General features: G+C 41.1%; 1 protein-coding gene across 2 annotated transcripts in view; it reads left to right on the forward strand.

Annotated features, from left to right (window-relative positions):
• Plcb1 (phospholipase C beta 1) overlaps positions 1-24,068 on the forward strand; it is a 690,315-nt gene that overhangs the window by 424,957 nt on the left and 241,290 nt on the right. For both annotated transcript variants that reach the window (XM_051144700.1, XM_051144701.1), the window contains exon 4: positions 10,359-10,496. In XM_051144700.1, coding sequence (XP_051000657.1) covers positions 10,359-10,496 — 138 coding nt within the window. The remainder of the gene's footprint in view (positions 1-10,358; positions 10,497-24,068) is intronic.

Here is a 24,068-nt window from a genome sequence, read left to right on the forward strand (position 1 = left end):
TACATGCAAATAATACATGCATATAAACCACCAACATGAGTTTGGAAGGAGGTGGTTCTCAAGACCTTGTTTTGGGTCTCCACTGGATGGGCTAGGTTGTGAAAAATGACAGCTAGTTCCTTCTTCGGTCCAGTTCTTTTAAAGGCTTTCGGGTTTCACCTTCTCCTCGGCTGTGTTGCAAGATCCTAAAGTCCTCTTGTTTTCTATGGCCCTGGTGGATATCTAGGGTTTCTGACGAGAAGCCCTGGTTACTCACCTTGCTTGTGTGTCATAGAGGCAATAGATGTCACAGGTTCTGTAGGTGTGCTGTGTACTATGGATCCATTACCTCTGAAGCTTATCAGGTTCTTTTTTTTTTTTTTAATTTTTTTTATTTTATTAATTTATTCATATTACATCTCGATTGTTAGCCCTTCCCCTGTTTCCTCCCATTCTTCCCTCCCTCCCATTTCTCCCCTTCTCCCCTCCCCTATGTCTGTGACTGAAGGAGATCTCCTCCCCCTATATATGCTCTCAGAATATCAAGTCTCTTCTTGGTAACTAGCTATCCTTCCTCTGAGTGCCACCAGGTCTCCCCATCCGGGGGACATGGCTTACCAGGTTCTTTTGCCCTAATTACTGATCGCCCAACACATACCACCTTTTCAGTACCCTACCTGCCTTGTACCCTATATGGCTCAAAGATTTCTCACCCTGCAAAGTTTTATTAATTTTTCTTGCATCGTATATGTTATAACTTAGAACTCTTCATAAGCATACATTTTAAAGCCTACATGCAGTGCCATCACATGCACTTAAATTGTTTCTGTTTCATATGTGTGTATTGCATTGAATGTTCAAGAAATTTGCAAATCACTTGAATTTGAGAATATCTAATTCACAAGTAGGTCAGTGATTTATAATTCTTCTGTTGTAAGTACAGAAGCGTCTGGTGCATCGCATTGTGAATGTGCTTTTGTAGTTCTGTATCACTATGCAAAACCACCTACGTGGAACACAATAGCCTTAGAAATCAATGCTTCTAATAAAGTACCTTGTTTCTGAAATGTCGCTGTGCATTGCTAAATACAACAATGTGCAGAAATCTTTAACATCTGTCTTCTGTGGAGACTTATTCAAAATGTGCCACCTCTCTGTGAATTTATTAGAAGCTATTCTGTACATGGTCATACTCCATTTAGCTTTTCTATGTAGTCATATCTTGATAAATACAAAATGGTTTTAGCCTGAGAATCAAAGGCAGAAAAGTGAGATGAAAGTCCAATGACCTGAAAAAGAAAAGGATATAACAAATCTACTTAGCCCTTTTCCTCTGCTGGCTTCTTTTACTGTGGTTAGAATCCTGTTTGGCAAAGTGAAATTAGGAGCTTTGCTTTCTGCAGCTATTTCTTGGTAGACCAAGTCTTTTCTAACTAAACCTATGCTCTGAATATAGGTATAGCTTCTGAACCTCCTGCAGGCATAGAGTGTCAAAAGTTACACTCAGGATTATAGAAAGGTAAATATTATATACACATCCCCCCTTCTAGTCTGTCCCAACAGCGTGGCGTCTTATCTCTCCTGCCTTATTTCACCAGACCCTCACCCCTAGCTTTTCATCTTTTTCAAACTTGATATCCTTCCTTCAATCACAGCAAGGAATGATCTCCATATGATCCCCACCCCTGGTCTGAAGGGCTTCTGGCTATGACTGCTTTATCTGTTAACAAAATTCAATTAATCAAAATGCTTCTATGGGGTCTAGCCTTGGTGGTGCATATTATTTCCAAAACTCAGAGGCAGAGGCAGGGGATCTCTGTGAACTCCATGCCTTCCTGGTCTACATAGTCAGTTCCAGGCCAGCCAGGGCTACATATGCAGCCCTATCTCTGAAAGGAAGGAAGGAAGGAAGGAAGGAAGGAAGGAAGGAAGAAAGGAAGGAAGGAAGAAAGGAAGGAAGGAAGAACAAGAGAGAAGAGAGGAAGGGAGGGGAGAGGAAAGAAAAAAGGAAGCAAGGAAGGAAAATAGGCAGGTTCTCCTCTATTTCATTAACATGTTAGACACCTGGACCGTTTTAGTTAAAGAGACTCTTTGCTTTTTTCTTTTTAACTGTTTTGTGGTTGGGTCTCAATACATATCCCAAGCTGGTCACAAACTAGCAATCTTCCTGTCTTCCCCTCCATGGGCTTAGCTCTTTTGTGTTTGTTTTTGTTGCTCTGTTTTTAAATATCCGTTTCCTTACTGGATTGTAAGTATCACCAAGATGAGGCTATGTGGTCTAATTCATTAGTATTAGCTCCATCAACAAGTACAATATCAAGTAAGCAGTGGGAGCTTGAGAAACATTTGTTAACTGAATGTGTGGTGATTGTTCTGCACTGTGCCATCGGGGAAGGGGCCTAAAGAAACACGCTCCCTCGTGGGGAGAAAGCTGCAGTTATTCTTTGGAGTGAGATGCCCTAATTATGTTCCCTTTACATTAGATCAGTTCTAACTCTACTGGGATGGAGCCCAGAGAACTGGATCTGCTCAGTGGAACCATTCTGGGGAATGCTCAGTGGGGTCCTCTCACATAGGTCAGAGAATGCAACAGCAACCTGGGACAAGAGGCCCATCTTAGGGAGGCAGTCTTCTTCAGGCAAAGACAGAAAAGTGGGCACTGAGAGAGTCAAGGTAATGGGTTCAAATCCAGGTCACACAGTGTTCTTAGTAATGTACAGTTTCCCCTCTTTAGCTTTCCCAGGCTGCCTCTGGATACAAGCAGTGAAGCAGTAGTGGATCCAGCTTGTACTTGTTCACAACAGACAGCTGTTAATGTTGGCAAAATCCCCTGATTGTTAACCTCAGACATTATTATAAATTAAATAATATAAACCTGCAACCAGACGGATTATATTTAAAATACCTCTAATAATACTCAAAATGCACCACCTTCTTCTTAATTATTTTGTTAAATGTTGTGATTACCTGTCAAGTTGAGGTTTGTTGTCACTCTTATAGATGTACAGTTAAATAGCATGTAATAGTGGTCAGATGTCTAATGACGACATGGCTAAAGTCTTATCAGCTCTACATTCAGCTATGTCATTGGGTGGCGTAAGATTTGCCATTTACCTGATGGGCATCAGTAAATGTTACACTGTAGAGCCATGGGGTTCTAACTTGCTAGCTTACTTGCATTTTGTGTTTTGAATGTTTGATGCTTTGGCTTAATTTTGGTTTCTGAAAATCTATTGTTAAGCCGTTGCTAGCAAACCACAGGAAGGCATTCATTCCCAGCCTAGTGCAATCCAATTTTTGTACTTAATTTTTGAAATTACCCAGCAATACTACAGAATCATCAGACTGGAGTCAAACTGTGAATGAGTTTCTCAATTTTGTAAACTGTATTTGTCCTAAGCTGCATTCTATATAAGGGTACTGAGCCCCAAGAAAGGGGCATATGGTGTCTCAGGTATGACTATTTCTGGACCACCCAAAGTAGTAAGTAGCGCTTGTCATGGTTCACCTTTACAACATATATTTGAAAAACCAATGAATAAGTCAATAAATGGAAATTTTTCAGCCCATCATTGACAACTAGGGTAATTAGAATTCTCTGGATATGAAAGCAGGAAGTATTATGTCCTGTCTCAAAATACACCAGACGAGAGGCATTGAATGTCACCTTCTCGGAAAGACAGAAGAACATTTGGCTTCCTGCTTTGCAACAGATTAATAAAATATCCTGGTAAATCTTTTTATGAGGGAGAGAAAAGGCAACTGAGAAGGTAGGCAGAGGAGAAAAAAGAAAACAACTGTGCAAACACAACAGAAATGTGAAAACCAATGAACAAATAGCTCATCAGTGACTGCGGCTACTAAAATGTACAGACCTGACTAATAAGGTCCTGAGATCTGTACTGTTTCAGAGCATCTCTTTTTGTAAAATTAAGAGTACATCATGCCCCTTAAACTCTTTTCTATTCCATGTGCAGAACTGTGCTGAGCACACTCGGGACAGCTTTATAGCATGCGGATATCATTAACCCCCAGGTCTCATTGAATAGACCCAATTGCAGAACTCTCGAGATGGTTTTATTCCCTCATTGCAGTCGGAGGTCTTAGAGATTACAACTCTGGTCTTCATGCATAATGTGCTTTGATGAGCAGGGGTAAGGACTTGGACACTAGGTTCTTACTGCCAATGAGAAACACATACATAAAAAGCCAGGGCTTACTTAGGCATTGGCAGTTATTCCTTGTGAAAGTAGCTACCAAGTCTCCTCAAGACTGGAGGACTTTATATCTCTACCATTTTATAGGAATAACATTGTATTGATCTTTATGTATTATCAGAGATGGTCAATTATGTATATGTGAGATAATAGAAAACAGATGTAATTAAAATTAAAGAAGAAACATGAAAGTCAAAATATATTTAATTTTTAAATACATGTTTAGATCCTTTAGCAAGTATGTGCATCTACTCAGACACTCACAGACAAATCCCCATTTAATCAATACTCCTTCAATTATTTGTAGGGAATTGATAGGAAAGCCTCTCTCTTAAGTCCTAAAAGCATTGATAGTTTAAATGAGAAAAAAAATAAGTAGCAGCTAACATGGGTTCCACTATTCTTCATGACAGCATGTACACACACACACACACACACACACACACACACACACACACACACACACACACTTTAATTCTCTCAAGACACCGGATCCATTAGACTACACAGCTTCAGATAACCTGATGAGCTAATGTTGTACATGGCAGGTGTTGTCCTTAGTATGCACCCTGTGTGGAAACTAAGCTGAAGCTCAGAAACCATGTTGCCTTAATTTTAAAACCAATTAAATAAAGGAGCTGGTAATTGAGATGTTCTAGAGATGGCTTGTCCTTTAGCTCTCTACAAAATGCTTCCCCTCGGAGAGCAAATTAAAGGAAATATTGAATTCAAATGCATGATTTAAAATATAGCCAGCCTCTTACACATGACCCACATAAGCATAAATACAAATGGTAGTGAATACTTAGACTGATAAAGCAGAGAGCAAAATGTTCTGGCTCTTATTCAGTGGGTGCATAATTCTTATTTTTATTTTTCAAGCTATGATTTTCTACTCAGTTACTTTCTTGAAGGCTCATTTGTTTACTCTAAGGCCATTTTAAATGGAATATTGCTCTCAGCCCCAAGTCACAGATGCGAAAACTGAGGCATGAGATGGTTAACAACACCTCACAGGACCACATTGCTTTAAGTAATAGAACCAAATGACCGACAGAGCACAGAATCTGCTGCGAAGAAGGCCCCCAAGGGATCACACCCAATTGCCACTTTCACAGAAAATCCACACAAGGACATAAATTGGGAAAGGCTTCCAGGCTGCCCTAGTTTCAAAAACATGTCTGTGAACACAACCTACATAGATGCAAACAAAGGTCATCCTCCTGAAGACCTACCTGACTCTGAATCAAAGCTGATGATGAGTTGCCTACAGTTGAGCTCAGACACTGAGCAGCAGGACCAGACACTGCGCAGGCTTGCAAACTTCGACCACCAACTCCTCCTACTTAACTTTGCCAACATGCCTCCCACTTCAGGACTGGGATTAGAATATAAACTTTCTGAATGCTACATAATAATACGTGTTTCATGAAAATACATGCCCAGTCCTTTTTGTTTCTTAAAAACAGGGTCACACTGGCCAATCAAGAAGGAATATTCTGTTGTAATTTTAATCTCCCATTTGCAAGAAGGAATTGGCATGAACTGTGGGTACTCTTTCCATATAAGCTGCCCTTTCTCTCTAGGGCATCTGTAGCTAGGCTTGCTGGTGGTTATAGCTGCAGCTCCCTTCTAGCTGAGGCAGATGTTCATAGGAAACTTCTCCTTGTCCTCCTCTGGCTCATGTCCCAGTCTACTATTGTAGGTTCCAAACAGTCAAACAAACAGAAACGTTACCTGTCTGGGAGATGAGGCAAACTCACAGACATATTGGTGTCTGCTTTAACCAAACCATGTGGATACTGACAATTGCCAAGTAGACTGGCGTCCCTGCAAGTTTAGGGAGAAGGTGAAATATTTCACCCTCTCTGTAAGGGACTCAGGCATGAAGGAACGCAGAATTTCTTGCTGCCTGCACAGCTTTCATGATAATCTATAGCAGTTTTGCTGGCAGGGGTGGAAAGATGGCTCAGACGTTAAGAATGTTTGCTGCTCTTGCACTGAATAGGTTAATTCCCAGCACCTAATTGGTGGATCTCAACCATCTATAACTCTAGTTCCAGGGGATCTAATGCCTTCTTCTGATTTTAGAAAGTAAAGATGCATGCAGTGTACAGACATGCACGCAGACAAAGTAACCATTTACATGAAATAAATAGACCTAAACATCTAAGTTAAAAATAATAATTTTGCTGGCAGTTGGGAGGTTGCAGATGTCTATGAAGACAGAAAGGGTGGGGCCAGTTTATAACATGAGTAACAAACTTCCTATAAATCCTGGCAAGAAAAAGAGAACACTAACTACTTTTCTCGTTAACTTTTGAAAATCTACTGTATGCATGGTTTATTTGTACTTTCAGTACAGGTGACTATCCAGAAGCCATCGAACCTGTCCCTTTAGCTTCCATTTTTCCCAGAAAGCTTACTGTCATTGTTAATTCATATCTTCTTTCCTATTTTATATTTATATATTATATTTATTTTATATTTTTTATGAAGTAGCTAAAACATCACTGTTGAAAGGTGGCTATGGATGCTGCTGTTTTATTTTTCTGCCAACTGAATGATCCTTTTGATTTTTATATCAATTTCATTTAACTGTATAAAGGAATATGTCTTTCTATTTACAATTATTACACTGAGTATTGATTAAAACACTTTCACATGCTAAACTTTCTCATGAATGATGGATAATGGTAATTCAGATTGAGGACGTTGTATTAAGTTCTGAGAACTGATGCTTAATTTTTATATGTCTCTGATATCTTAAATTATATAGTGACATAACTGTGTCACACTTGAGTTCACTTTTCTTAGGTATAGAAGAGTCTTTTCTTTGTCAGGAGCCAAGTTATCACAAAGGGATGGAAATGACTTCCTCATTCCTCCATGAGCAAAGCTCAGCTTTGTTTAGAATGAACATGACGTAATTTAATCACAAAACCTGATGGTTGAGGGAAAGTGGACTTACTTAGCCAAGCCATCTCAGCCTTGTAACTCACAGGAATAGAGATAAATAACCTCGGGCTTAAAGAGAGCTGGCTGGGTACTTAATTGCCTGATCATCTCCAGCTATAGAGACACAGAAAGAATAGTCTCTGTGGAAGGTAAGCCTTGAAGCTGAGCAAGCTAAGATTCCAAGCTCACTTTATCTCTTAGTTTTCCCTCAGCTATATCCTTTAACAGTCTTGGAAAAGTTACAGAGTTTTTCAGAGCTTGGGGATAATTTGTTATCCTTAAAAGCAGCCACAGTCTACATATCAACCTGTTCAAGTGCTCCAGCACCTGGGCTGATGAACTGTCTCAGAGAACTTACCAAGAATGTTGAGATTCAGCTAAACTTGCTTGGGAGAAAAGCCTTCAGGGACAAAGTAATTCTCAGACATACTGTCTACAGTGCTTTGTTCTTTTTACAGTTTTGACTTTGTGTGTTTGTTTGCAGAATATGGCCACTTATTTTCCCAGACCTGTAGTATTGCAGTCCAGAAGAAACAAAGCTTGGACTGCCATGCTCATTGAATTCTTTGCATAAGTGAGGTCCTCATCTGTGAAGCTGGTGTAGTGGTGTTTCCAGCTTATTCCTTTGCACACTCTGAAGGGGACAGCCTGTGGGTAGTTGAAGAAATGGGTATCTTTATCAGCATACACGTCACATGTAGATAATGTTGAGAAATGAGTAGTGCTCGATATTTGAGAAATTATAGTGTTAGTACAGAGGATAGTAAAAGAAGCAATGATATAAGAGAAAGTAAAATACAGTTTAAAATATCAGACTCTAAAATAAAAAAAAATGGATGTTGGGAAACAACTTTCTTGCTGGATATTTTAAATAATTTCTCATTTTGTATTCTGAACTACATGATTTTCAACTATTTGCATTTCTATTGATTAAAATATATCTCAAGTCCAGCTGTTCTAGTTCATGTTCAAAAATCATTTAAAAATTGTTAGAAGTGTTAGAAAAGTTCTATATAGACCTACCAATACTCAGGCTTGGCCATTAATTTCCTTTTAACAGCCTTCTTTATCTACCCAATCCCAGACACCAACTCAAATCACATAAAGACCCAAGGACTTTTAAAGTATGTATCAACAGCTATTAGTAGTAAACTGTTCAAAGATGCTGTGTTCCATATAGATTCTTGCTGGCTGTATATGGGCAATATTGTTCACAGCAGATAAAATCCTGGAAGTTCTTGCTTATCTTTTTCTGTTCTCAGTTCCTTTTTCGGAAAGCCTCTACCTGCCCCTAGTTCCTCTGTGGCAGTGATAAGTCACGTGACCCTCCAACCCTGGACACCTATTCCCTGCAATCCTGCAAAGTAGAAACCCTTCACCAAGAGCCATTCAATGAGTGACCAAAGTATTTTGACCAGACATGAGAATTATGCACATTTTAGTAGGTTTCTGGGAACTGTTATCCTCTCCCACAGATAAAAGTATTGATCAAACACACCCAACTCTCTGAACTTGCCTCTGGGGTGTTTGAAAACTACGATGTAAGTGATCGATACACAAAGCAGCTGGTGACATAGTTTGATTCGATTGCTCATTCTCGTTTGATCTTCTGTAGACTCCACAGTGCTGAAACCTCCCACATTGCAGTCGTCATTGGGCAACTGGGTGATGCTATATCTCTTCCTTCTGTGGGCTATGGAAGTAACGCATTGGAAGAAGCTGCTCATCTTCCCGGGAGGGTTCACTTGGCTTGGTAGGCGCCCATCTTGCCAGTGGAATTAAATCTTCACCTCTGCTGGGCATGCTTAGAGATGAGGGTTGTTTCTCTATAGCTCACCTGCAAGTCTGACCCTTCCTGCATCCAAGCAGAGAAAGCTTTATTACGTGAAGAGGGAATTAATGGTACTGAAATGAGTAACTTGGGCTGGAAAGGTTTTGCTTGTTTGTCTTCTGTATTTTTTTAATTCATTATTTCTTTGTAAGGGTTTATAAAAAATGCCCCAAAAGGAGGCCAGAATAACCAGCCTGAGTAATCAGGCTCTGTTGGCCCAGCCTTTTGCTAAATAAATAGGAATGCAAGCCCGGTCCTTGCTCAGAAGCTGGCAGCAAATTTGCTAAGTGATTGATTTGATGCTAATTTTCTGCATGGACTGAAAAGTCCTACAGGGCCTGTCCTATGGGACAAAAATAAATGCAGCCAAGTTGACTAAGCCCTATTTTCAGCTTTATTTCGAGTTCTGTGAGTTTAGAAACTTCCCTTTCCCAGAATTAAAAAAAGCAAGCAAATAAACAAAAGAAAAAAAAAAACCTATATCGTCAAGGAGTTCTTACTTACAGTGTTTCCAATGAATACAGCTTGTCAGAAAAGATGGCAGGCATCTCCTATGTCTAAATCACAGAGCATGCTGAGAGAGGGACATAAACTGCCATAGTCAAAGCTCATGCCGACCCCCTGTCTTTCTACATCTGTGCTCAGTGCAGAGAAAGGGTCACAAGAGGCTTGGCTTTCTTTCTGCTTCCAGGCATCTTCCTGCTGTTGTAACAAATCCTGGAGACAATCAGCTCATAATGGCAAAAGGCGCATTTAGGCTCATGTTTTAGGGTTCCAGTCCACAGCTGGGAAGACCAATGGCTCTTGGTCATCTAGGGGTAAAATGAGGCACTAGCATACCTCACGGAAACAGACACACAGCAAACCCATTCACCTCGTGGCCTGGAAGAAGTAAAGGAGAAAAAGAGAGGCAGAGGACTCAATATTTCCTTCACATGCTTCTGCATGGGAGTGGGGGGGGGTGAGGGGTGTTAATGTTTTAGACTGTTTCAAGTATTAATGTTTTTATTCCTTAAGAATTTGTTTTTTGTTTGTTTTAGCATGTCCATGAATGCAGGAGAAAGATGAGATTTTTTACATTTCAATGGATAACTCATTAGATGATTAAAGGGAATTAAAGGATTATAACATATAAAAGTGTTGTAGGCGACCAGATGATAGAAAGAGCACTTCACTGAAAACCACAGGAAAGTCCTCTCCCTCCTCAGTGGTCCCCCAGCTCCCTGGCAAAATGCTGACCTCTCCAGTTACCACCTCCACTCATTAAAGTTTCCACTAGGAAAAGGCAGTTCTGCTTCTAGCTTGTTTAAAGGTACGCTGCCATGTTAGAGAGCCTTTCCTTATCTTCGACTCTTTTTCACATTTCTCCTCAGGACCCCAAGTTACGCGAGCTTCTGGATGTTGGAAACATCGGACACTTGGAACAGCGCATGATTACGGTGGTGTACGGGCCTGACCTGGTGAACATCTCCCACTTGAATCTTGTGGCTTTCCAAGAGGAAGTGGCCAAGGTGCGGTAGGTGGGGACACAGAAAGCTGATGCCTCCATCTGATTTAGGGTGATATTGTTTAGCACGCGGAAGATTTTAAGTTTGTTTAATATTTAGTTTGAGTTTAACGTCCATCTAAAAATAATTCAACTGCTAAGTATCCGTGTACTTAAAACACTTTCAACAATAGCATCTATGTTCAATAACTGACATTGTTTCACTAGGCAGAGAGCATTAGATAAAATTCCTTTGCAAAACAAAATGTAGATAAAGCCACACTTCATTTCATCTGGTGAACATGCTTCCTTCTGTGTTAGCTTTGATCCCATCAGCATTTCTAACTCCATTTCAGTTTTTAACTCTCTCCCTGCTGGTGCTCAATTCAGTAGGTTTCTAAACCAGTTTCCCCTGCACACTGCATAGATTGCCTGCAGTTGTGTAGAAGTTATTCCATTAGTGTGTGAAATAAAAAGTATATTTTAAATAAACATTTTAATAGTAAATACTTATTCACCTATGGACTAGAAAGGTAATTGTAAAATGGGGTTTCCCCTTAGTTACTATACTTAATTACTATTCTACTTAAAAGGCAAGCCTTCCAGGTGCACATAGAAAAAGAAAAGATATACATACAAGATAGCAGACCAGAAGCTGTAAATTCTAAGAATTCCTGGGCTTGAGTGTGGCTCTTTCTCTAGAGCGCTGGTTCTCGACCTTCCTAATGCTGTAACCCTTTAATATAGTTAGTTCCTCATGCTGTGGTCAACCCCAACCATAAAATGATTTTGCTACTATAATTTTGCTACTCTCAATTGTAATGTAAAAATCTGATGTGTAGGATGTCTGATATGTGACCCTCCCCAAAGGGGTGTCTAGAGTGACCAGTGTTGTAGAATGGCCACTTGGAAAGGGTTGGCATGAGCACATTTTGAAGGCGGGTCCTCACCCCTATCCATGTTTATACTTTCTATTACAGAACCCTAGTGACTTTTAATTTTCTCTTGAGAGCTCAGACTGTGAATCTAAGAATATTTACAGGTCTGCATATCATTTGTATAGCCTCACAGAGTCTGCATATCACAGATCACAACTACATGGTTGCTCCTAGCCAGGGTATGTTGGCCTTGTGGGCTATAATTGCCTGATCTTTGGTGCGCTGACAATTGTATGAGTCACAACCGAATGTGTTAGCTTGCCCTGTCATCCGTTAGTGACTTTTGGCAGAGGTTTATTTCTGGCCATTTCTTTAACATCAACTTTGATTCATACAATAGAATGGATAAAATATTAACCAGTAACAATTCTCCTGGGTGCTGGAAACTGTGTTTTCCAAGAGTGTTAAAACCGCATCTGTTTGCTCTGTGTAACAACAGAGTATCATTTACACTTGGAGAGAAATCAGTGCAGGGAACTCTGCCCCTGTTGGTGGTACTCTTGCCTTTCCTTGCTCCCTATTTTAGAGTCCTGTTGTTAACTCACTGAATGCTCTAACCCCATTTCTCAGTATTAAATGAGTTGGTGGACCATGGATGACTAGAGGTAAACAAAACGCTAGCCATTTATAAGACATCACAAAACTTTCTTTCCGCCAGTACATTCACATTACCCTTTCTAAAATGACCAATCTTAATATCCATTATATTTCTAATCAAGATATTAATAAATGTTACTTCCAGGCAGGTCTTTACTGGAATTGAATGTGCACTGCATATCAATCTGTATATCTTCTGTTGCTTTAAGCCTTTGTGAAGTTATGTTTTCAAAATGTTCGGTTTTTCCTCTCTGTGGTTCCCACACACCAATTTTCCATAGATATTATTTTCTAAGCCCATGATCATCCCCATCTGTGTGATATCTACAAAGTCTTTCTTTCAGCCACTTGAAGCTCCTGGCCCAATTAATGAAGTTATATAGTATATTTTACATTATCTGACTCTAAATGTCTATAGAATTACTTCTCCCCTGTGAAAATGCATGGCCAGAAATTTAAGATTTGCTGATACGTTTCCTTTCTAAAGCATATTGTTTTAAATTGCTGGCTGCTAACAGTTTCTCAGTCTATCACACCTTATATATAATCTTGGGTGCCTTGTATTGCACTAGCCCTGAAGGAGAGGGCGTCCTTGAATGAAAAGAAGAAATAAAAAGGAAAGGGCATGACTGTTCCTAGTGTGGTAGAGAGAAAGTTTACTGTAGATAAAAGGCAGATCAGAGCCTAGGGGCTGAGACATCTGTGAGTCTAGAGTGGACATGACCCTGAGCCGTGAGAAAAGAGGGGAGGGAGGAACTAAATCCAGCAGCCAAGAGGACAAAAGGTGAAAAGGGGACAGGTAACCACAGTGTTTAGATTCTGTGGAGGAGAGCCTCTGTGGGAAGGGCATACCAGCCATACCCTGAAACAGGTAGGACTGAGGGATACTGGGAGAACCTGGTGGCCAGGTCCACTCTGATGTATTAAATAGGCACCTCAGCCATTTTTCCCACGATTTGAGACTTAAGGGTCATGATGTAGGACCACAGTAAACCCCAACATCCCCGGAATGATGCGTTCTGGCAGAAGGCTTTGTTTGTAAGTGGATAACAGCTTATGCCACTATTCAACATGTATCCGCAGGGTGGGAGTCTTTCCTGTGCTGGACACAATTCCAGTGCTAGGGCTTCGGTGATGAGCAAGGGTATTTCCTCTGATATTCCAGGAAAAAGAAAAAAAAACTTACCAGCTAACTCACAATGAAGTTGTAGACAAGACATGGTTATATCAGATAAGGTTGTGTACAAAAGAATCGAGCAGGAGGCCTGAAAAGGTAAAAGCAGAAGCCAGAACTTGTCTCCTAATGAGCCAGCCAGAAAAGGCCAGTCTCTGAAGAAAGCTGTGCACTGAAAACACTAGCATAGATGTAATCCCAAACTTGCTGAGATTAATTGTTTTCTTGATTGATTGTTTTTGAGACAGTATTATTGTTAGAATTCTGCTCCAGTCTGCCTAGCAACCTGTGATGCCATTGCCTACCTGCCACTAGGTATGGCCCTACCCAGGATTATAAAAGGACAAACCCACCTACCTCCCCTCCCCCCTGCTTCTCTCTGGGGTAACCCTCCTTTCCTTCTCTCCCCATGCTCATATAATAAACCTCCCAATATCTTATCTGTTGTGTGGCCCTCTCACTTCCCTGCTCTCCCATGCTTATGTAATAAACTTCTCCATACAATATGTGTTGTATAGCACATATTTTGTATTTCATATTTCAGCTATACTATATGGGCCAGCCTGACCTCAAACCTTCAATTTTCTATGTAGCCCAGGCTGCCCTCAAACTTGTAGTTATCTTGTCTCAGCCTCAGAAATGCTAGCACTAAGGTTGTGGACTGCTATGCCTGGCTGAAACTGAAGTTTTAATTTAGTCTTTAAGAAAGGTGGATCTCTGAGAGGTAGACATGCAAAGGAAACTGTCTTCCAACTCCCCTCTGTGGTGGGTCTGAAAACAGAGTGTCTCTTACAGTTAAACAACAATTGAATCCTCCCAACATAGCCTGACGTGCCAGCCTTCCTGAGCCCTAACTATCAGCTTCCCTCTGGGGCTTGAATGTGCCTGAGAAATTGGAATGTAAGTCAGACTGTTCTTGACACATCCCTGCTCTCTGGAAGGCCAATGGCCACACTGTGCTTGCTCTCACTTGGCACTCCAGGAAGTCACCTCACATCTCTGAGATACCAGACCACTCTGCAGAGCTTCCGGAGTGATGGTAAATGTCATGTTTCTTTATTCTCTTACTTTGGCTCCATCAACACCTTTGACTGCATTTGTGGCTTATACAATGTAGTGTAAGGTTGGCAGTATCCACTAAGTAAATGAAAACAAAAGATGAAGAGAATAAATAAACTCTATTATAAATGTGGCTGCTTCATCATCTGAGGGAAAGGAAAGGGAGTAAAAACATGAGCAAGATATCTTTCAGGAGCACACTATATTTTTAGACATCTCACAATGAATATATCGTCCTTGAAAACCCCCACAATGCCAGTCACTGACCCCATTCAGAGTCAAGTGTCCATTAACCATCATTACTGTCTTCTTGGCTTTAACATCGTCTATTCTAATATAGACCTTGGTTGGACTTGAAGACTACTCAAACACAACGCTCACATGATCTTGTTCTATTTTAGCATCATCTCTATACACGCTGTTGACCTCTTGGTGTTTTCTAGTAGTCTGGAAGAGTCTTTACTGCTCCAAGTTTTGGTCTAGCCTCCCTTGGGATTCCCTACCATTGAGAGGTGCTTTAATACTCAGCAACCCTGCTCATCTCTCAAGTAACTCCCATAACAACCTCAGTCACAAGAACAACTACTCCTTCTCAGAGACTGCAAAGGCTACATACAAGTTGTAGGCTTGAATCTGTGCAGGACCTTATCAGGTGCATTAATAGCTACATTACATAGAAATAAGGCACAGAAGATTGGAGGGATGGTGGCCACCTGACAACCTCTACAGGCCATTCTAATCAGTGTAGCTACTCCTCAGCTTCTACCAGTTGTTATGAATCAGTAGGTACAAATATTGCTGGTAGCCAGAATCACCAGAGAGGCATAGCCATACCCTGCAAGTCTGGGGTGGACTCTAAGTATTTGCATGTCTAACAGGTCCCCAGGAGAATTGCATCCTGCAGATCCAGGCACTGCACTCTCGTGCTGACTGACCTCTGGGTTTTGTTCCAAATGGAGCTAGAGAGTCCAGATAGGATGTTAAAAATAGACAGCTGTTGTTTTCACATACAATGTTAGACAAACAAATACAGCTATGAGCTGGATACAATTTGGGGACTTCTGTTGGCAGCTTTTCAGGCTAGACTCATATTAAGGAAGACAAACATTGCACTGAATAGAATCTCAGGTCTTGACCTCTGGGCACAATGGGGAGAGCCTATCAGCTTACTTAGCTGGGCCAGATCTGCATTCTTAAGCATATGAGTACAGTCTCTAACTGGCAAACATTTCCCAGCATCTTTGGGATCCCTAAGAAATATGGCCTCTTTGCATGACACTTTTCACAACAGTGACTTATTTGTTCCTCCAGCCAGATCATATTCTTAATCAGGCATCTCCATGAGCTGAGAAAATGTGGGGATGGGGGAAGGGAGACAGAATAACATAAACTGTAATCTTTGGGATGCCCCTAGTCTCTAAAGGAAAACTAAAAACCAAAGGAGACTGAACATGATGAAAGTAGGGCAAATCTAAACACTGTTCAGTGTTTGGCAAGGTCACCTTTCAAAATTCAACCCATTAATTAAACAACTGCAAAACAAGCAATTGAACTGTTGCTGAGGAGACAACTGTGGGCTGCTGTGTCGCTGGAGAAAACAAGAGCATTGTACATGAAACATTTCTCCTCCTGTGCAGAGGCCAATTTTGCTTACTGTAGGAAAGAAATAAGCAGGGGGGTGGGGGTGGAAATTCATATTAATAAGTTCTGAAAGTAGGGGTACAGGAAGGAACACAGACAAAGGAAGAAAACATGTAAGGTGTCTACAAATCTAAAGTCTCAGTCACACTCTCCCAATAAATGGTTATAAGACTGGAAGATGTTGGGATCATTCACCCGTTGACATAGTCAACCATTCAAATATATTAAACTCTGCATAATTGCCCAAGCTCTGTTCACGTTGCTGAGGATAAAACAGTAAACAAAGCAAAGACCTTTTGCCATATGGAATAGTTGTAGTGAGGGAGAGACAATCAACCGAGCCAGTGAGGAAGTGAAAAGTGGCATCAACAAACATGAAGTTGAAGTTGGGAGTGTTTCAAAGTAGACCAGACATCTCTATTACCTAAGCAATGAGGGTTTTCTTTTTAGGTTCTCAAGCTTCTTAATAAAAACTAACTGTAAAAGCAGACTCAGAAGGAGGCTGGAGGAGAGAAACCTAACACTGTAGACAAGATATACATCCTGAAGGAGGAAGACGGAAGAGAGATAGTCATGCCATTTGCAGTGAAGTCAGAAAACATCCCCATGGAGGGCTTGTGGCTTCAGAGAAAAGAGTGAGAAAGCCCAGAGTGCCAGAGAAGGCAAAAGTTTTTGGTCAGTATCCAGAAGAAAAGGAGACAGAAAGGAGGAAAAAGATGAGGCTGGAATGATGGCTCAGTGGATTAGAGCACTGGCTGCTCTTGCAGAAGGCACAAGTTCAATTCCCAACACCCAAGAAGTGGTCCTTCTGTAATTCTAGTTCCCGGAGATCCAATATCCTCTTCGGGACTCATTAGGCACTAGGCATACATACAAACACCCATATACATAAAACAAAAGTTTTTAAGAGAGAAAGAAAAGCAATAGTTATATATTTTCTGGGTCAGGTCTTATAAAAGCAGAGTGACTTTGTGACAGAGCACTGAAGGGTCTGTACTAACAGGACGGTTTGTAGGAATGAAGAGCTCTTTACCTCATTATGGTAATAACCCTCAGGGTATGGACTCCTGGCCAGGTGATTGACAGACCGAGATGGGTTAACACTTAAAAGGAAGAGAGCATAGTATATAGTATTTTGAGTAGCTTAGAATATCAGATCTCCACATAAGCGGAAAGATAGAACTTGGATTCAATTTGTTTTTAAATGGGAAGAAGTCATTTTGTCTTAATGAGCCTCAAGGAAGTCCAGACACCTCCACCTTCTCATGGTGTAATTTACATCCTAAGGAAAGGCTTGGAAAGGCTTTTCTTTCTAGTATTACCAGGGAAATGTGGGTTGGGGTCGAAAGCCAACATGAAGGAGTGGTTTACCATCTGTTGCTTCCAAAGGTAATGGCTGTTAATCCCTATGTTATCTATGCACATAGGTGATGCCTCAGCAAGAATTTGAAGCATCTGAAGGGATAAGCCAGTAATATGTCTGAAGGTAGAATATTCCAGATAGACTGACATAAAGTACAAAAGTCCTCCAGCAAGAGACTGTTCAGGATGTCTAGAGACAGTACAGGGTACACGTAGCAGGAACAAAGACAGTAAAGCTGGGGGCAAAGTAGTTGCAGGGGATGGCTCTGACTTTTATCATGAGTGAATCTGAGGTCCTTAGGAAACTTAGTGTTTGGACTGGAAGGCAGGGCTAAAAACAACAGTGGGAAGAGGCAGGTCACTTAGAAGTCTCTGAAATAATCTAAGTGGACTTCTAGTTGTTTGAGCGAAGAAGAAATTTCGGAGGGAAATGAAAGAGTGTATAAATATCCATAATTTGAAGCAAGAGCCCACAGCAGACACTTATGAACCATGTTACATAAAAGAGAAAGAACTGAAAGATGCTGTTAGCATTTTGTCTTGAATAGCAGGAAAGAGAGAAGCACCCCTCACTGACATAGGAAATATTAACCTAAAATGTGAATTTTGAGCCAGAGGTTAAGTTTTGGTCATGTTCAGTTAAACATGGTCAGGTTCCTGTTCTCCACATGAAACCTCCATGTGGAGATGGTAAGTGGGAGGTTCATTATGTGAGCCTGAGGTGGAGCAACAGATGGGACATATAAACTTCTCAAAGACAGTAGATCATTAATAACATTAAAGGGTATTGTGGATTTTAATGAAGCTGGATAAAAGAGCAGCTGGGGAATGGTCCTCAAGAGAGAACATAGCTTACCTCAGAGTCGTGAACACTCCGACATTACATAAGAGTCAGAAATAAAGGAAGCTGAAGGAGCAGCCAGCAAGGCAACAACCTGTGTGTCTTTGGAAGTTAAGTGAAAATCAATCTCAAGGGTGAGTGACGTCCACTGAGTCAGTGTTGCTCACAGTTCCAAGTGAGACAAAGACCGAAAATTGACAGCTGGCTCTAATGACACAAAGGTCACTGTAGCCTTGTTAGGGTACCTCACTGGAGTGTCACGCTCAAATCCCTGATCACAGTGACATTGGGAATTCAGGAGGAGACAAGAAATCAATATCAATTTCCTTTTTGAGAAGTCATGATGTAAAGCTCCTAGGAAGGAAAGTGAGGTCAAGATGCTTTTGAGGTATGAGAAATAATGCCATCTTATATATACTGAGGAGGCTGGCAAGAGACCCAAGTGTTTATGTAGGGGAGTAGAACTATTGGCATATATATTTGACTAGACAAGATAAATAAGATTTAGCACAGGGTTTGAGAAACTTAAGCCTGGGGCCACACTCAGTCTATACTCTCCTTTTATAAATGAGGTGTTATTGATACACAGTAACTCCCATTTGTTTCCATATTGTCTAGGTATGGTTGTACATGAACAAGGTGAGTTGTTATCATGTAAAACACAAAAAAAGTCAAAAGTAAAAAACACTAATGTCTGATCCAAACTCCAATATGTCTACCATTAGGTTGGTAACATAGACTAGTGGGTAAAGGCACCTGCCATTGACCCTGACAAACTGCGTTTGATGCCCAGAACCCACACTGTGGAAAAAGAAAACCAGCTCTCACAGGTTGTTCTATGATCTCCACATATGTGCTGTGGCATGCACATAAACATACGCTACACATGCGCATATGTATGCACACAAATATACATACATACATGCGCACATGCGCACATGCGCACATGCGCACAAACAAAATATGGGGGTTGGACTTCTGCTGCATAAGGAGGCCGAGCTTAGGTGGAGCAATGGAAGGGGCATTTTGCTCAGAGGCGGAGCGAAGAGATGGTGGAGTACAGTGATGGTCCTGGTAGCAGAGCAGTGTAGACGAAATCCTTTCTGATTGCCTCGACTTTCCTATCACCGAAGCTGAAATGTAGTCAGCAGTCAATTAGTGAGAACAATGAGAACTTGGTTTCTCAAGTACTTTTCTTCACTAGTTAGTGAATAGCTTTGAAGGCCTAGCTGGTAAGGTTACCCCGGACTGTGAAAAGCAGGTCATTTACATCCACCCACAAAATTCGTGTCGTTTCAAGGAAGCTAACAGATCAGATTTTTCAATTGGCCAGTGTGTCTGAAGAGAAAATAGTTTCCCTCTGCCTGCCAACTTTCATTCTTTATTCGATATCCTGTTTTTCTCTTGGGGTGTGGCAGAGCAACGGACTTCTAGGCGTGCCTGCTGCTCTGTCCTAATCACAGGCACTGTGAGCAGCATCCTGCAAACCGCAAAGTGCCGTGAGCCAGGGGCAGCCCATCCCAGGATTGCTGCATGCTGGCGTCCACTTCAGGTCTCAGGGACCCAGATTACAGCTGCTAAGATAACACTCATTTCCTGGAGACGCTAAACCAGTAATGAAATCTGTCCTGGAATTTAGCCCAGAGAAATCCCAATCTGTAAAGGAAGCAAAGACACTGCCTCCCATGTTTACCTTTAGGTCTAGTGAGATCCTCTAGCCATCCATGGTACAGCCTCTAGAGTTGGTGTTGAAGGAAGCCTGGGGCTTGTAGTCTAAGGAGAAACGAGTCTTATATGGGATGCCTGAGAGGTAGCAGGAGAGAAGACTCATCTCCTTGCCCTCCCTCTGGTTCCATCACACCGGGGAGGATGCCGTCACCTGAGAGGCAGGACTTGAGATCCAGGCTCTGATATGAAATAGTAAAGTGTCGGACACACAGGTAGGAACCCCCACTCGTGGACATCATTAATTACCACTTATTTTGTCAGACTCCAGCAGGAGCGCTGCTCTACTCTGTTGGGAAGCAGTGCACTCGACTGCTTTCGAGCCCAATGGGTTGAGACTGAGATGTCCAATGAGGGAGCACTGTCTGTTGCGTAACTGCACAGGCATTGACAGACACCACTGATTTCATCTTTCTTTAGTACTAAATCCTTTAAAGCATTTCCAACCTGGAAAAACAAAATAAATTCATTCTCATGCTGGTCACTGAGCACCCAGAAAAGTGCTCATGTCTAAGTATACCAAGGTGGGCTTTGAAAAGGAGGCACACTTATCTGACTAGCACCATATTGAAAGCCAACCCATAAAATCCAGCCCCATCAAGATCCCAGGGCCCTTTAAACTCAAATTATATATACTTTATAAATGCAAATTATGTAGATCTCACAATTTTGAGAAATGCATCTTATCGGGTGTAGTGATCCACACTTCTAAACCTGGCAATATAGGAAGATGGGGCTGGGCGGGGGGTGATGAATTTGAGACTGGCCTGAGAGTAAGATCCTATCTCAAATACAAGAAAAGGGCTGCTGAGTTCTACCAGCCCTTGTTTGGGCATCTAACATTGATCTGTTTTACCTGTTTTCAAAATAATCTGTAAATGGCTTCATAGAATGTAGGCATTTTCATCTGTCTTCTATCACTGCAGATTTATGAGTCTAATGTCCTCTGTTTCATGGGCAGAATTCACTAATTCCGTTTGTTATATAGTATTCTGTACTTTACGCTGGAGTTGACAGACACCCCGACAGTTCCTAATTTAGGGCTATTACAAGAGTGAAAGCCACACAGCTGCCTTTCCTGGAGGCATGTACTGCAAAGTGTAATTGATGGTCATGGATTTTTCTACATTCTGCCTTAATAAGTATGGCCAAATTTCAGCTACATTCTTAAATATTATTACACACATGTGCACAGGTATGCATGCACACAGAGAGGGGGAGGGAGGGACAGAGGGATGGAGGGATAGAGGGAGGGAGAGGGACAGGAAGAGAGAGAGAATTTGTTCTCTGAAACATACTGTATGCACTGAGCATCTGTCTTGAGTATCTGCACTTTCTAAAGTGGAGTCGCTGCCACTCTGTCTTGGAGAATTTAATTTGCTTTTTGTGGGTTACAATATGAGATTTCCTGGAAGCTACCTTACCTTCATCCGCACCAGTTGTTTTCCTGGATCTCTCTCTCTCTCTCTCTCTCTCTCTCTCTCTCTCTCTCTCTCTCTCTCTCTCTCTCTCTCTCTTGCTCTCTCTCTCTCTCTCTCTCTCTCTCTCTCTCTTGCTCTCTCTCTCTCGCTCTCTCTCTTCAAATGAGCTCCCACATATCTTCCCTCACCTTCTTCCTGTGGGCTGTTTTATTCAAACTCTTGGCAGGCCTTATTGATAGACACCTGCCTGTTTTACTAAAAGCTTCTTTACTTCACAACTCTCCCTGCCTTTCTGCCTAAAGTCTAGGCCTTACTTGAGAGTCATCTTTTCCAGTCAAAGATCTCCAGGAATCTTTCACTGTACTCTCCATTTTGCCAAAAACAGCATCATGTTTTCTGAACCTACTGCTGTGGAATTGCCTGCTTGTGTGTTTAATACAGTGCCCTAGATATGTGAGCCGATAAGAGCAAAACAGCACAGCTCGGTCACTCTTGGGATATAGGAATCTAGTTCAGTATTGGCGTGTGATAGATAAGTGGCCAGGAACTGTCTTTAGGGATGAGCCAAAGAATGAAAGAAAAGAAGGAAGGGTTAGAGAAAGGACGGGAGGGATAAAGGAAAGGAGACATTAGAACTATTGAGAACAACTGAGAGATAACATAAAATGTCAAAGCCCTAGAAGCTTTCAGCATCATGAACTCTAATCTTCTCATCTTTTAGAGTAGAAGGAATTGAGGCTCCTCTATCGGATGGTTGTCTCAAGCTCTCTCTCTCTCATGGAATGCTCCCATGATTCTCTGTCCATAATTTGCCAGAATTCTAAGTCAAAGGACATGGGCAATATCAATTACAATGACTTCCATTCTTCTAGTTTTTTCCCAATCTCAGCATGTTCCCACTGAGAGCCCCTGTTCCTGCTGCCTGTATCCCCATCAGTCACTTTTAAAAACATGAAATCAGCTTCTGCTTCGTAGCAGTTGACACCTTTGAAATGAGAGAAGTTGATACATGGAAGGGACTTTTGTTGTTATTGAAGAAAAATAATTATGCTGGTACCTAGGTACGCAGCTATAATCCTAGTATTGGGAAGCTGGGATAGTGGGGTAGATATAAGTCCAAGACCTGAATTACAATAACAGACAAATAAATACAAGATGAGGGATGAAGAGAAGAAAAATGAAAATCTTTGAAGGAAAGTTGGGAATTAAGGAGAAATAGTTGAAGACACCTGCCAACTCAGTCCTGGGCCATACCTACTTTTAGAACTTAATGCATAAAAAGTTTTGCAAGCTTTCTTCAACAGTCTTAGAAATTAATAGTATTATATGTTTTAAACTAACCTCCAAAGATACAAGTCATATTTATTCTTAGAAGGAGAACATTTACACTGAGATAAGAATTTACCAACACGAATATTTATTCCTATTTGTGATAAGTAGTCAGTAGCTAAAGCTTTGATTTTTTTTTAAAGGAAAAATAATAAAGGAAAAAGAAAGTGTTCCATGAATGTGTCCCACAATGTGTTTTGACTTTGTTACAGGTTGTGCATATGCCAAAAATGACTTCTTGGAAACATGACGTATAGACACTATATTTATTGTATTTTAAGAGATCTTTATTCTCTGTTACTTTTGACCTTCTCATTTAAACAGTGAATGCCTACATCATCTTTGGGTCTGTCCTACTAACCATAACACAGACTGAGCTAAGACAACTGCACTCTTGGTGTGTTAGCTATGGGTGTCTGTCACTGGAAACTACAATTTCCCCCACATTCTGCGACTGAGTTTTGCAAGAGTGCTAGTCAGATAAATTCTAAAGTTTACATCGTGGAAATGTCACTCACCTGGAACCTCTTTTGAAAGGTTAAAAGTTCAGAAGTCAAAAGAGAGAGGTTCATAATAAAAAGAGAAGAAAGGGCAACTTGGACTACATCTCTTCCTTACCCCATGGGTAAACCTTAGCGACTGTCATTCTAGGACAAAGGCAAAAGCACCACTTGCCTTCTGTCTTTCAAGTCTCCTTTTGGCAATGTTAAGCTGCTTGGAGCCAGAGAGGATTGCACATAGAGGCGCCTGCGCAAAAGTGAAAGGAAAGCTTAAACCCAGTAACAGAAATGATTGTGCTGTGTGACTGTGAGCTACCATGTGTACAAGCCCTACTAGCCTCAGAAATGCATGACAGGAAGCCAAAGCAGTGGCATTTTCTCTCCTCATCCATCCGTCCATCCATCCCAGAGTGCAAAAATAAATAAATAAGCTGCTTCATCCTTTGCATCCTTTGCATCCCTGGCTCTGGAGGCCTGGCAGTGGAGTATGCCTTGAATGTGTTGTCTTGGAGCCAGGGCTTGACATAGACAGTATGATACAGAAAGGGAAACTGAAGCTAAAGTAAGGGAAAGTAAGATTAATAATAATAATAACAACAACAGTAGGAAGGGGAGGAGACAGCAGGAAAGGAAGGAGAGAGAATATGAGGGAAGAAAGAAGAGAAAACAAAGATAAATCATGGTAGGTTTTAGGATGGAAGAAGAGGACAAAGACAATCTGACTGTGTCTTGTCTTCCCCTCCATAAATAAAGCCCCAGGGACAAACAATTTCTTGACACCCTTTAAGAAAGATTGGTGGCTCTGCCTTGATATCAGCCATTGTCTTGAGGATGCTAGCTCAGTGTTCCCAATGAGTAATCAATACATCACCAAAAATAAAAATTTTTTTAAATAACATATTAGTAATTTTTTGATGGCTACATAATACTATCCACTGATTCAACAAAGATTTAGTTGCCCACTGTTTGTCATGTACTGCTTTAAGTGCAAAGGTTTTATAAATAGCCAA

This window comes from Acomys russatus, chromosome 4 (genome assembly GCF_903995435.1).
Source record: "Acomys russatus chromosome 4, mAcoRus1.1, whole genome shotgun sequence".
Taxonomy (NCBI): Eukaryota; Metazoa; Chordata; class Mammalia; order Rodentia; family Muridae; genus Acomys; species Acomys russatus.